This window comes from Triturus cristatus, chromosome 5_1 (assembly GCF_964204655.1).
Source record: "Triturus cristatus chromosome 5_1, aTriCri1.1, whole genome shotgun sequence".
Taxonomy (NCBI): Eukaryota; Metazoa; Chordata; class Amphibia; order Caudata; family Salamandridae; genus Triturus; species Triturus cristatus.
In genome coordinates this window covers 44,416,584-44,430,991 of record NC_140587.1, presented here as the reverse complement: position 1 = coordinate 44,430,991, position 14,408 = coordinate 44,416,584, and the positions used below count along the sequence as shown (strand labels likewise).

Below are 14,408 nucleotides of genomic sequence, written 5' to 3'. Positions count from 1 at the left end.
GGACCTATCTGCAAGTCGGCTCAACATATCTCCTGATTCTTGGCATGCACTGTTTCTTTTGCTGCTTAGTGAAGGCACTGAAAAACCAGCATTTGCAATGCAATAGGTCTCGCAGTTACGACAGTTTCAGCTATTGGCATTGTAAATAACAATGCATTTTATTTGTTTTTAAAACAAACAAAAATAAAAGGCATTATTTGCAATGTCAATAGCTCAAACTCGCGTAAATGCGAGACCTATTGCATTGCAAATGCTTGTGTTTTCATTTTTAACTAAACTCTTCGGCCAGGTGGGAACGCAAGAGGGCAGTTTTGAGCGTTAATTCGAGTGGTCGGTTCTAGGGAAAGGGTGTTCTTTAAGCGGTGCACATCTGGGGCCTTCTAAAGACAGAGCACCTCTGGGCATATTCTGAGCACAGAGTATGCGTCCCGAACACAACAGGGCACTACGAAGGCAGGAAACAAATGCACATGCTCTACCGGCGAGTTACATGTTGCACAGAGGGGCTACTTGCGAAAGTAGAGGCACACCTGGACAAGTCCTGATCGCTAGTTGCACGGTGCGTTTTCTGAACACCGCATATATGGATTTTGATACCTAGATGGATACTGGCTGCAGGGTAAATTGTAAAAGCAGAGTACATTTCTCTTCTAGAGCAGCTGTGAACGCAGGGGGCATCGGCCTGGATTCTAGAAGCAGGACATGCATGGGTGAGCTTTAAACACGGGTTACACGGGAGTGCGTCCTGCTTTACAGTAGGTATTCACCTGGAATCTAAGACGCCCCCGTGCTCTCATTCCCTAGGAGGACCTTGGATACCACAGCCTTCATCACTGGCTCAGTGACCCTGCTACCGGCCCGACAGGTTTCTTCTATGATAGAAACATGACCAGCCCGCATCCGAAGGTGGGACGAACCTGCCTTCCAGCGCTTTATGCACTATCCCGTGGATCTCGGCACTATTCTTCAGCACGTTTTATCAGTTGTTCATTTTCTCTTAAACCCATATGTCTGGAGGCAGACTGTAGCCGGTGCCTTACTTTGCATTCCTTGTTCAGATAACTTTGTTAGTAGTAAATATTTATTTACTTTGTTTATTAATGCGCCGAGAGGCCAGCCGGCTGAGTGAAAACTGGCACACACCCACAACATGCCCGAAGCAGAGCTGCGGCGCCCCTGCCTCGCCTGCCTCCTGTTTCTGATTGTCATGTGTCTCCACAGGGCCAGGACGCAGCTGCGGCATACGGGTCTGTTCTCTTTATATTGTATATTATGGGTTCTGTGAATAGTTTGTAAGGCTCCAGCACTGTCGGATCAGTACATGACTCGGTGACCAGCCATGCATGACAGTGCAGTGACATTAACAAGCGCGCTCACTAGCAGCCGCGGCGTAGCTTCAGATCCAGGCAGCAAGACACCCCCTGCCCTCCAGCAGTAACAGGCCGCCCAGTTATCCGAGGCAGAAGGACTAGGTCTATTGTTGGACTTGGCCCTAATGGTGGTAGTGGTTTTAGGCCTCTGGGCACTTTAGCACTGTGGCCCAGTGTAAAGTGCGTGCGCTCAGAGTGCGTGTGGTGAGATTGGCCTGCCCTCCCATAGGAATGCATGGAGGTTATGTGTGTCCATGGTAATTCCTGATGTGAGTGGAGTGCAGGGTCGAGTTTAGTATGTGCGGACTCATGAGAATAAATGCTGTGCAATGGTGTGCGCAGATTTATGGTGACTGGTGGAGAAGTGCCACTTCTAGAAGTTGGCATTTCTGTGCACTGTGTGTCTGCCTGCCTGATGGGGAGTGCATGTCTGGCTTGTGATTGACAGGAGCTGAGAGGGCTGGGGAGTTCCAGGAGCCAGGGTGAGTCTGCCCGGTGGTGAATGGAGAGATCTGCATGTAGATGGGAGGGAGGAGTTGCACCTGGGACCTGAATAGGACTGTGCCTTCCCTCCACAATGCTGGCTCCGCCCCCTGTGGTGCGTCTGAGCACCTAGCCTGTCCGGTGAAAGGGAGAGAGGAGCTGAGCAAAACAAAGTGCTCAGGAGCTTCCCTGAACCAGTTGTATCTGGTTCTCCCATGCCCTACACTGTTAGAACAAAGGGAAACGTGGTATAAAAGAAGGGGCTGTGACCCCATGAAAATGTTCTTGCTTGGATCCTGACAAGAGGGGGCTTGCTGCTGGTGGGGCCCAGGAGGGACCCTACATTGCCCCCTGGATGACTCCAAGACTTCCTGGACCTTTTATTTGTTCTTTGACTTTGCCAAGACTTTAGCCAGCCTTTTTGCGCCCTGGGTGCGCTGTGCTTTTCCCCAGGGGAGGGAGAGCCTGGGGGCTGAGCAGCGCTGAGCTGCAGCCCCCTTTGGGAGGGAACCCCCACCTTGGGGATTCCCCCATGATGCCAGCCTTGCGGGTGCCCACCCCGCTTATTTAATTATTCGTATGGGCGGGTGCCCACCCCGCGACTTTGGCCGTAATTAAAGCAGGTGCCCACCCCGCTTCTGAGTTTAGTTTCACTGCGGGTACCCACCCCGCGTTGGTTGCCTTAACGGGAGCCTACTCTGTAAATGCCGAGATTCACCGCCACGGCACGAGCCGCCGAGAAGAGGAGCGCCGGAAGAAGTTCGGTCAGCCGCCTGTGTGTGGGCTGGATCGGTAACGCAAGCCGGTGCCTCGCGGGCTTCACTTCCGCTTCCCCCTGCATGGGGGAAGCCATGCGGAATCTCGCGCCCGGTGCGCAAGGAAGCAGAAGGAAGACCGGCGGGAGCCCACCCCGCCTATCTGGATGCCGCCCGAGGCTGGAGAAACCGACCGGAGCCTCGCAGGCTCCATGCTGGAAGCCCCGGTACCCAGGAGAGGGACCGGGCGAAGAGAGGAGACCACCAGGAGAGCCCGGTGAGTGAGGGGGGCTGCAAAGGGCACCAGAGGAGTCATGTTGGGGCTCCCCAAGTCACCTTGGCAATGCCGGGAGCCCGGAGGTGCCCATTCCATGAGCGTCCCCACCTTGCAGCAGGCCGCTCCATCGAGGGGTCCAGTTTTTCCAGTGGCGCTGCCGTAGCGGGCCACTGCCACGTTTTGGGGGCCATTTCTTTCTCCTGAGAGTCCCTGATAAGGGAGGCCCATCGGGGCATATTGGCGATTCCTGCCCCCCGTGGCCATATTTCTTTCCACAGCTGCCCCGTTTTGCTAAAGGGCAGCTGCAACGTCTATGGGGTAGTTTCATCCCAGAGAGCCCAGTGGGGCCTCAGATCGGAGCACATTGTCGGTGCTCGTGCGCCAGCTGCCCCGCTTGACAGAGGGCAGCTGCAACGGTTGGCTCCATTTGTTTAGAGGGCCAGTGAGTGCCCAGGGCCCACATGTGGTCCTCACAGCTGCGCAGCACTTAGTGCCAGCTGCAACGTTTAGGCAAGGTTCTCTTGGGGGGCATGTTGTGTGAGACAGGAGTGGGGATCACTCCTTTTGCCCTAGCGCAATGGCGCGCGTTTTGTTCTGCTGCAGGTGCAGCAGCCCTGACATTCTGGACACAGGGCATCGTGGGCCCCAGTGAGAAGGCCAGTTGGCCTGAGGGGACTGTGAGTTGTGTAGGGCACCAGGCCCTAATGTGATTTATGTTCATGTGGTTATGCCTAATGTGATTTATGATTAGGATGTTAGTGTCTAATTCGTTTAGAGTTATAAGGTGATTGTGGTGCTAGGAAATGTGATTCATGTAGTATGATTTACGCACCTGTGTTGATACCTCTAAATGTGTTTTATGATTGAGGTTGGTTCGCATATTATGGTGCATGCTAGTGAGAGTTATTCCCTAATGTGAGTTCTACTTAGGAGGTTATTGTCCAATATGTTTAGACTTGTGAGAGAATAGCATAATGTGTTTATGGTGGTGAGGTTGTACATAATGTAGTTTGTTACAGGCCGATGCTAAGTACAGTGATTACCAGTAGTACTGGTTGTGTTCTATGTTTATGATATGTTCTGCATTTACTAAGTTCACTTTGTGATGGTACTGACAGTGGTCCAGTTGGCCCTGTCAGGTGTAAATAATCCCTTGTAAATATGACCCAGTGCCAGGTGCCCCCATGTATAATATGTGCTTACTTTTCTAATGTGTTATGATAATACAAAGGCTATTTTTATATATAACCTTGTGGGGAGTTCCTTTTGTAGCGTGCCTGGGATGTTGTTGCTGTGTGCGTGCGCAAATGCTTTACACATTTCTTCCGGGATAAGCTTGACTGCTCGTGCCAAGCTACCAAGGGGGTGAGCAGGGGTTATCTTGGGCGTGTAACTTCCTTGCCCTGACTAGAGTGGTGGTTTCTGCCTGGCATTGGCGCAAGCATTAGCCAACCAGAAATCCCATTTCTAACATCTATGGTTTGCACTAGACCAGAAACAGGCCTTACAGGTGCTGGGTCCCTTGGCTTTTAGAGCGTACACTGACCATGCACACAGTACAATGGAGATCATTTGTTGATTAATACACAAGGCGTCAGACGGGCTGCTCTTCCCCAGCAGCTCGCAGTAGGAGGAGATTTTACTGAGCCTGTCCCGAGGGAGGGTGGTGTTCGCTGCAGGGCAGGGCTTTTAAGTAGGCCGGATCTTGCGGGTGCTCAGCACCGGCAGTTCTTAAAAGCAGGTGCCGAAACGGGTCCATACCGGGCTGTCCATTTTACCCTCGGTGTTGCTTAACTCTGCAATAGTGGCACACGTCACTGTTTTTGATGTAACTTTAAAGTGACTCGTTTTTCAGTTTTATATAAACATGACAGCCAGCTACATTACCCAAGGAGGTGTTCATTTGTTAAATCACTGGATGTTGAGCAGACGTCAGACTCGAACTTGCTTTTCAGCTCGAAAGGTCGGTAGCTCTAGCCTTATGCCACAACCTGGCCTACAAGAACTGAAGCATTTTTAATAGTATATACAACAAAGTCATAGGTGTTGCTAATTTGTATGTGAAATGTTACTTGTAATATATATCTGGATGAATGGACAGAAGCAGCAAAGTACCAGTCGTGCGGCACACTAAGCTAAATACAGATTTTTAGCTTGAGGGTTTTAAGTCACGCCCTGAATTACATTGGCCACGCCCCTATGGGAGACACCCCCAGTTTTTTCATCCCAGTTAAAGCACTGCTGCAGGGTATGAGGTGACATGCATCACCAGGCAGGTATATGCATGAGCTGTGAAAGTGCCCTGCCGCACATAAACCACCACAACTGAAATGCATGAGCGCGAGGGAGCGCGTCTGCGTCACGGAGGGAAGCAGCACAAACATGCCCATAGAGGATAAGTTCGCACACCCAGCCTGCACCGATGCGAGAGTGAGAGAGTGGATTAAAGTAATGTATGCACAAGTGAGTGTCCGCTCACAGAAGTCAAAGCAACACAAATGGGCTTGTGTGTGAGAGAGAACTTCTGCCGCACAGAACATGCCATCTGCTCCGAGCCAGTCTCCTGCCCTACTGTGCTTATAGTAACACATTTACTAATAAGCATCATTTCCTGCAAACGTACACTAGCAGAAAGCCTAACAAGCAATTTCAATGCAATAGGTCTCGTTTTTGCGAGAGTTTAAGCTATTGACATTGCAAATGACCATGCCTTTTATTTATCTGTTTTAAAAACAATACATAAATAAAAGGCATTGTCATTTACTATGCCAATAGGTCAAACTCTTGTAATTGCGAGACCTATTGCATTACAAATGCTTGTTTTCTCTTTGCTGGAGCACATAGTACTGAATTGAAATAAATTTGGAATCACCATGGAACTTAATCAGTACAGCGGGGATATACAAGGGTAAGGGAAGCAACTTCTTGTACGTGGGACACTATGGGGGAATAACCAAGGAAGAGAAGCTGCCATAAAAAATACTAAAGTAAAAAAAAAAAAAATTCTACCCGTGGATGAGCATTCAGGACCTGAATATACAGCAGGCTCCATTTTGCGGGTCACTTGATCCATGGATTTGTGGATGTGGAAGGGAATATATTGGGGTGCAGATGGGGAAATACCCGACCCCATGGTAATAAGGGGAAAAGTAAAGGGCATGACCCTGTTTGCTTCCAACATAAACATTTTTGACTTGCAGCATATGCCGTTCCAAAAAGCAGACCTCTAGATCCCAAGAACCTGTGGATGCAAGAAATCATTGTGGGTGCCATCTTGGCACGAAGTCATTCTCAAAGCCCTCCGATTTGAAAACAAATGTTAAAATAGACAGAAAATGTTCAAATAGGCCCAAGGGCAGGACACCATGCACAGTCTGTCACGGAGGGTGGATGCAGACTGTGGACTTGGGTACAGCAGGAAGACCTGGCCATATCCTTTGCCTATGACGAAAGGTGAAGACGGCAGGCTCTGGGGGGTATACGTTTGGGCACAGGTTGTGGTCAAAGGCTCTTCTACCCAGGCTTTATACGCCCACAATTCAAAAAAGGTTATGAAGATTGTGCTTGGTTTATAAGTGGGTTAATGTGTGTGGGGTGGTATAGGATACGTTTGCACTTGTTATTGGGCCCATATAACTTAAAGGTTACCCTTAGGATGACAGATACCAGCCCCACAGACTCTGAGTTTTATATACAATTTACATGCATCTTCTTTTCAGACACTCCCGAAAGAGATGGGAGCGCTTCGTCCACAGCGAAAACCAGCACCTGGTGAGCACAGAGGGCCTTGACTTCCTCGACAAACTGCTCCGCTACGATCACCAAGCACGGCTCACGGCACGAGAAGCAATGGACCATCCGTACTTCTGTACGTAACGTACGCCGTGCGCATCTAAAGGGCGTGATGGTTGATGTGCATGTGCAACCTGAGATGCTAGCGTACCAAGAGTCACTGTCTGTTGTATACGCATTATATGTGTACTTGCTTACTCCTCGCCCTGTACAACAAAGGGTATGAAAGCATGTGTGTTCGAACACTATATAAAGATGACTACAAGAGCTCCTAGGCAGAAGTTGATAATCACAGGAGGACACTGCAGATTGTTCTGAATACTCGACGTACCTGTTTGGACGAGCTTGACTCAGTTAGAAAAGCAGGAGAGCCAGTGTTCTACTGCCTCACAAACTGTACTCATGTCAACAGGATGCTGATGCTGCAGTAAGGTGTGGCACCAGACTGATACTGTGGGTGCAGTAGATTTGGTCTCAAACTAGAATAGAACTTTTTTTTTTCTTTTTTTTTTAGCAGTGACTGACTGACTGACTTGCCTTACTTAGCTAGCACTCTCTTCTCTACTGGGTTTCTTGGCACACGCCATTTCACAGGACACTGCCACTACAACAGGCAGGATTGTTGATTTCAGAGCTGTGAGCATAGTGCTTCTGTGTACTTTTGCTTCGGTACAACTCTGGGTGCTGTTAGCATGTTGGAGTTGATTCGGCAGCCCCTCAGTGCTGTCACCACAAAGCAGCACAGAACAGTAGCTCTGCGATGTTAGCTCTGTACCTGTGGTAGGACTGCGGCCTTGGGAACTGCTAGCGCAGTGCAGCTGTCCGGCATCAGTAACACGGTCTGTACACTGTTTTTAGAGAACACCTGATTCGACGATGTCGGTTTGTTCTTAGAGCAGGGCCATTGGAGCAGTTACTACACAGACCCTATGGTTGTTGCCCGACAGCTGCACTGTGCTAACCGCTCCAATGGCCGTGCCCCGAGGGCAGCCAGTCCCATCAGCTGTACTCTAGCAACTGAGCAGGGCAGCTGTCAGGTCATCATAAAATAGATAGTGCCTGGTTGCTTTTTGTAGCAGGGCCATTGCAGCAGTTACTACACAGACCCTGTGATTGTTGCCCGACAGCTGCACTGTGCTAACCGCTCCAGTGGCCCTGCTCTGAGCAGCCAGTCACTAACCCATCAGCTGTACTCTAGCAACCGAGCAGGGCAGCTGTCCGGTCATCATAAAATAGATAGTGCCTGGTTGCTTTTTATAGCAGAGCCATTGGAGCAGTTACTACACAGACCCTGTGATTGTTGCCCGACAGCTGCACTGTGCTAACCGCTCCAGTGGCCCTGCTCTGAGAGCAGCCAGTCACTAACCCATCAGCTGTACTCTAGCAACCGAGCAGGGCAGCTGTCCGGTCATCATAAAATAGATAGTGCCTGGTTGCTTTTTATAGCAGAGCCATTGGAGCAGTTACTACACAGACCCTGTGAATTGTTGCCCGACAGCTGCACTGTGCTAACCGCTCCAGTGGCCCTGCTCTGAGAGCAGCCAGTCACTAACCCATCAGCTGCACTCTAGCAGCAGGGCAGCTGTTCGGTCATCATAAAATAGATAGTGCCTGGTTGTTTTTATAGCACATAAAATAAGTTACCATTGTCAGATGCCCGGTGAAAGGACGCTGACTTGGCAGCCAGCCCTGAGTGACAGCGGCTGACTTCATCAAAACTTTAAGTGTTCTCTGATTGGAGGCGTCCGTGCTGGAGATTCAGAGCACCAGCATGGGCTCCTGTATCCTGCTCTGTGTCCTCTTGGACCACGGTTAGAAGCTATAGAAGGAAGCGTACAAGAAAAGCCGTATATCTGAAGTGATATCCCCCTTCTTGGTTTCTTGCAGACCCAGTAGTAAAGGATGTGACTCGCATGGGGCCAGCGACGGGCAGCAGCACCCCTGTCAGCTCCTCCAGTTTGATGGCAGGTAATGGCGCAGCTTTGCACTTACAGGTCCTCTCCTTCTGTCTACATTTCAGCTTGGCCTCTTTGGTGTCATTTTTAAGTTAAAAACTAAAAAACTCTTGACTCCGGATTAAACCGTTCTGCAGCAGCGGGGTCTTCAGGTGTAGTGGCCAAGAGTCAGTTGCTGATGAAGAGAAGGCCCTGGTACATCAGATTGTTATGTAGGATCTTTAACAATCTCCTTAAGATGTATTTGGTGCTGTGAGAACCAGCAGTCCGTGGTAAGGCTGAACACTGTGCTCAGCGCTGGCTTTGACTAGGGTACAAGGTGGTGGGCATTGGGAAGGGAGGTGCAAGGCCGCGAGCCAGGAGGAAAACCATTGGCGTGGGAAGGCATGACCACTGAGGGGAGGGATGCTGTTGAGACAAAGGTTTTTAAGGTGGGATGAGCAGGTGGGCTTGGATTGGATGTGGTGAGGGTGTGGATTTGGGATCTGTGCTATAGGGGAGCAAAGCTAGACCGTGGATTTGAGAAGAAGGGGGCTATACAGCACAGGACTACAACAATGGATGTAGTGGGATTGGAGTAAGTCAGTAGACGGTGGGGGAGAGCAGGCACACTGGATAAGAATGGCAGGCCACCAATCAGAGCGGAGAGGAAAAACTATGGACCGCAAGGGGATGGTGTACAAGCAAGGCCAACGACAGTGGGCAGAGCGGAGCACAGCCGCCGTTGCAGAGGGAGACAAGTGGGGAGTGGTGTAAACCATCAGGCGGGCTGCTCAAGGTCATAGGCACAGAGTAGAACTGAATGACCAGCAGATACAGGGAACGTTGACAGTGCCCGAACAAGGGAGATGCCAAGGCAGTGTTTTCCCATTATGTTTGCATGAATAATGAGTTCACAAGTAAAAGATTAGTACTGCCAAATACCTTAACTGACATGGTACCGGAAGCGCGTGCTTGCCCTTTGGTGCAGGACCAGGCACCCAGTATTCACCATGAGCTGCCTCTCTTCTCGATCCAGTTCTGTTTCAATGTATAATGACTGCAGTCCTAGGATGCTTCCCTTCCTCACAGTCCTCTCTCTTCCCATAGGCATTGCCTCCATGGCGGCCTCACAGCCTATCAGCGGCATTGCTGGATCTCCTGTCATCTCATCTCCAAGCTCCCTGGGTGCACCGGTGGTGGCTGTACCCGGCGGTCAGCCCTGAGTTGCAGTGTCCATCTCTGACCTCCACCAGTGGCGCACGTCTCTCGTCACCCAGGTCCAGTCGCACAGATCACCTGCTCGGAGCCAGCCTGAGGACCGAGGCCACACCCTCGCTGGGACTTCACTTCTGTTTTTGTTCAGGATGAAAGACGATTGAGCAAAAGAAAGCGAAACGCTGAAAGCAATCACGGGGTTCACTTCCCTTCGTTTCCCTAATAGTAAATATATATAAATTCTATATGGATACAGACCAAACTCAAAAATAAACAATTTTCTGTTGTGTCTGTGCCGGAATAAAAGATTTAGCTTTGTTCTTTTCCTGATGACGGTGTTTGGTAATGCAGCTACAATGTAGAAATTTCAAATGGATAATAAAATGTATTTTATATGTCCCTAAAAGGACACTCCCTCGTCAGGTTCCTTCCTATAGCTTACAAGAAACCTGGTGTTTTGCTTTACGCTCCCAAATAAAAAAAAATCAGCACTCCCAAGATGAGGCACTCGGTAAAGCAGGAAGAAACGCCTGGAAAGGTGACTCGGCACTCGCAAAAAGAAGCAAATCAAAAGGCAGTCTAAGAAATAAAGCATGAGATATTATTAATCCATCACGCTCTAACAGAAAGACTTTCCCAAATGTCAAATGAAACCGGTATAACATGCAAATGTATATAGATATATACGTACAGAAGCAAGTAATAATAAAACACTCACAAGTAATCAAATGCATAAGATAAAACACAAGCAAATATTAGTAAAACACTTGCAAATAATAATAATGGAACACTCACGTCAAATGCAAGGGAGCAAAACATAAGCAGATAATAATGGATGTCCAATGCAAGAAACAAGCACTGTCAAATGCCAAGAATGACCACTGTCAAATGAGACTCCAATATAAAGAGCGTGTATACACAACAAGAAAACATCACAGAGCAATTCAACTTGTAGCTTATACATCACCATTTGAGAACACATCTTTCTGGTCAACTTGACTGGGAAGCCCTTTTCAGGCATCCATAAGTCTCACTGGAATAGCAAATATTTCCCAGTGATTTTGCGTCCACCCCACGAGTGAGCTTCTGTATGAGTGCCAAAACGTCCTGACTTTAATACCTTTTACTAACACAGAGAGAGACTTCTAGAAATTCCCACCTCCCTTCATCTATTGCAAAACCAAGGCTGACCGTACATATCTATTTCAAGGCCAAGACGGAAGCTGGCCAACCCTCTCTTTTGACTCCAAGACAGAGAAGTACATTCCCCTCTCTCGCTTTCAAACGCACATCCCACACATTCTGTTCCAGCTAGGCTGTTTTGCTCTGTGCTGAAAAGAAAGAAAAACATCCATCTGAAGCTGCCAGAAGGCACGAAATGAAATCATGCAAGAGTACAAAAATGATGATGTACATTTAAAATGGAGTCTGTTAAAACTTAGAGTTCATGGTCAAAACAATATCACAATACATATTAATGCATATAGCATTACACATGGTGAGGGAAACATTAAATAAAGAATGGAGGGTTTCACCAGATCATTGTGCTTTACATTTTGTCCTGCCACAATATCGTATCCAGATTATCGACTCCCACAATATCTTAAAGGTAAGTACATACAGACAAATGTAGCTTTATTAGCCTTCGCTCCACATCTCTGTAACTTTTGTGTGTATATGTATGTATGTATGTATATATGTATATGTGTGTATATATATATATATATATATATATATATATATATATATCAAGAAAGAGTTCCTTTGAAGAAAGGAACGTCGACGACTTGTCTGCTGCGCTCAGTATTTTATTGTCAGCACAAACGTTAGACGCGTTTAGCCTGTAGAACAGGCTTGTTCACTAACGGTTCACATAAAGTTTTCTGCCATTTTTAAACAGAACAGTGATTGCGTGACACGTGACAAACTACAAAACCATAAATAGTGAAAACAGACTGGTAGTTCTTTACGAAAATATCTCGTGTGTCAGCTCTCATGATTGTAATCAAAACAGTAAATATATTAAATATATTATCCTGACAATTATATGCCTCAAAACTAACTTTAAATTATGCAGGGTCATTCCTGTACCGATTTCAAAATTTGAGGCAAACACGTCATATTTTTAAATAAAATTTTGGTGATATGCCAGGATACGAACCATGGGCAAATGTATCTACATCATAGTCGGGACAGCCCCAGTGGGCTAACCTATTGCCACAATAGACTGATTAATATACATGATTTCAGATAAACCACGGTTACAGAAAATCAAGCCCAAGTGGGCAAACTTGACACTGTGCTGAAAACATGAGCAAGTTCATTGAGACCACCTTTGATTTACATTAGTCTGTGTAAAGTGCTTATGCTAGAAAAAATATTTTAAAAGTTCACCAGATTCAATCTTTACAAAATTTCTTTACAGATCATCAGGCTAGGGAGGAAGCGGAATTGCATTTATAGGTGTGTGTGGAAGTCTTCTTCAATGTTAAGACCCTCAGGGATCTTTGTATTGAGACGAATGATGTAGCTCGACTCTAATTTTCTCAATCTTTTCACTCGATCACCTCCCCTAACGCTCATAGGAACTGCGTCAATCACACAATACTCAAAACCCACAGTATTTCTATTATGATATTGATCAAAATGCCTGGCCACGGGATAGGTCTTATCTCCATTCTTAATGGCCCTTAGGTGCTGCAGGATACGCTTGTGAACGGGCAAGATCGTGCTGCCTACGTACTGAAGTCCACATGGGCACCGCAGCACATAGACAGCAAAATCAGTCCTACATGAGTATTGGCCTCTAATCTTTCTTGCATGGGGCAGTAGGCCGCCTGAGAAAGTAGATGTATTCCTGCCATGGATACAGGCTTTACATTTTGCACATTTTACAAAACCATCTTTTCTTTTAAGCCATGTTTTGGGTGCCTGCACCTGTGTCGTTGGTAGCATGTTAGAGACCAAGGATTGTTTCAGGGATTTTGCTTTTCTGAACGTTATTAGAGGTTTGCGCCCCACTTGCTTCTTTAATACGGGGTCATTTGCAATGATGTGCCAATGCTTTTGTAGAATCTTGCGCAAGCTGCCCTCTTGAGTATTGTAATTAGTAATTAGTCTACACTGGTCATCTTTTACAGTAGCTCGCACATCTGGCTGTTGCTCCCGGCTAAAGAGTATTTGTTCCCTTGATTTCTTTTGTGCTTTCACAATTGCTGTTTCTACCCAAGCCCGGGGATATCCCCTTGCTGAGAAGCGTTCCCTCAAGCATCCTAGTTCTATGTTTAAGTCTTGGGTATTGCTGCAATTCCTCATAGCCCTAAGGCATTCACCATAGGGAATGCTTCTTACCAAGTTCTTCGGGTGGAAGCTAGAGGCATGCAGCAGGGTGTTGCCATCTGTGGCTTTACAATACAGTTTTGTCTCTAACTTGTCATTTGTAATGAAGACAGTCACGTCCATGAAATTGACACTGATCTCACTGATATCGTATGTTAGCTTTAGATTCAGCTCATTAATCTGTAGTCCATTAACAAAGTTACTGGCACTATCTCGGCATCCCTTCCAAATGACAAATAAGTCGTCGATGTAACGACACCAAAAAATCACGTTATCTTGCCATTCTCTGGAGAACCGCGTTTGGACCACCTGCTCCTCCCACCAGCCCATATGCAAATTCGCATAGCTGGGGGCGAAGCAGGTGCCCATCGCAGTCCCGCATACCTGGTGAAACAGTTCACCATTGAAAAGAAAATAGTTATTGCTTAGGCAGGTGGAGATCATTGTTAGCAACATCTGGTTATGGTGCCATAGCTGTAATGGCCTTTCTCCCAAATAATGTTTCACGGCATTAAGGCCATCTGCATGCCTAATGCTCGTGTACAAAGTTGTAGCATCAATTGTCATTAAAAGATAGTCTGGTTCCCACGGTATGTCATAAATTTTGCGCAGGAAGTCGCCCGTGTCCTGAATAAAGGACGGGAGCTTCTTCACCATAGGGGCTAAAAAGAAATCAACATACTTAGAGGTGTTTTCAAAGGCACTTGCAATTGCCGAAATAATCGGCCTGCCAGGGGGGTTCTCCATGCTCTTATGCACTTTGGGTATTAGATACAGTACCGGTGTTATTGGGTTATTGATTTTAAGAAATAGCATTTCATCATTGCTAATCAAACCACATTTGAACCAATCCAATAATAGTTCATTGTATTTTTCATGGCTGGCCTTCATTGTACTACTGCAAACTTTTACATAGTTAGATTTATTGTTTAGTTGCTTGTACGCTTCTTTAAGGTATTGATCTTTTCCCCATAGGACCACATTACCCCCTTTGTCTGCATCACGGACAATACATGCGTCATTATTAGTTAATTTTTTCACTAAAGCATGATACTCTTTGTCACGTTTGGTAAATGCTTGTTTCTTAGCTTTTAATGTGCAACACAGGTTTTTGACATCATTAACCACTAAATCATTGTACACATCTACAGAATCCCTGCTGGTCATTGGGGTAAATTTGGATTTTAACTTGAAGCTAGTAGGGGCCCTTTGCTCAATCTCCAGGTTTTCATTATGCGCT

General features: G+C 47.1%; 1 protein-coding gene across 4 annotated transcripts in view; it reads left to right on the top strand.

The window, feature by feature from the left end:
* The window catches only part of LOC146830122 (casein kinase II subunit alpha-like), a 235,296-nt gene extending 225,058 nt beyond the window's left edge, over nucleotides 1-10,238 (top strand). For all 4 annotated transcript variants that reach the window (XM_085604348.1, XM_085604346.1, XM_085604349.1 and 1 more), the window contains 3 exons: nucleotides 6,605-6,753; nucleotides 8,565-8,645; nucleotides 9,722-10,238. In XM_085604348.1, coding sequence (XP_085460474.1) covers nucleotides 6,605-6,753; nucleotides 8,565-8,645; nucleotides 9,722-9,837 — 346 coding nt within the window. In that variant the 3' untranslated portion in view covers nucleotides 9,838-10,238. The remainder of the gene's footprint in view (nucleotides 1-6,604; nucleotides 6,754-8,564; nucleotides 8,646-9,721) is intronic.
* The last annotated feature ends 4,170 nt before the right edge of the window (nucleotides 10,239-14,408 follow it).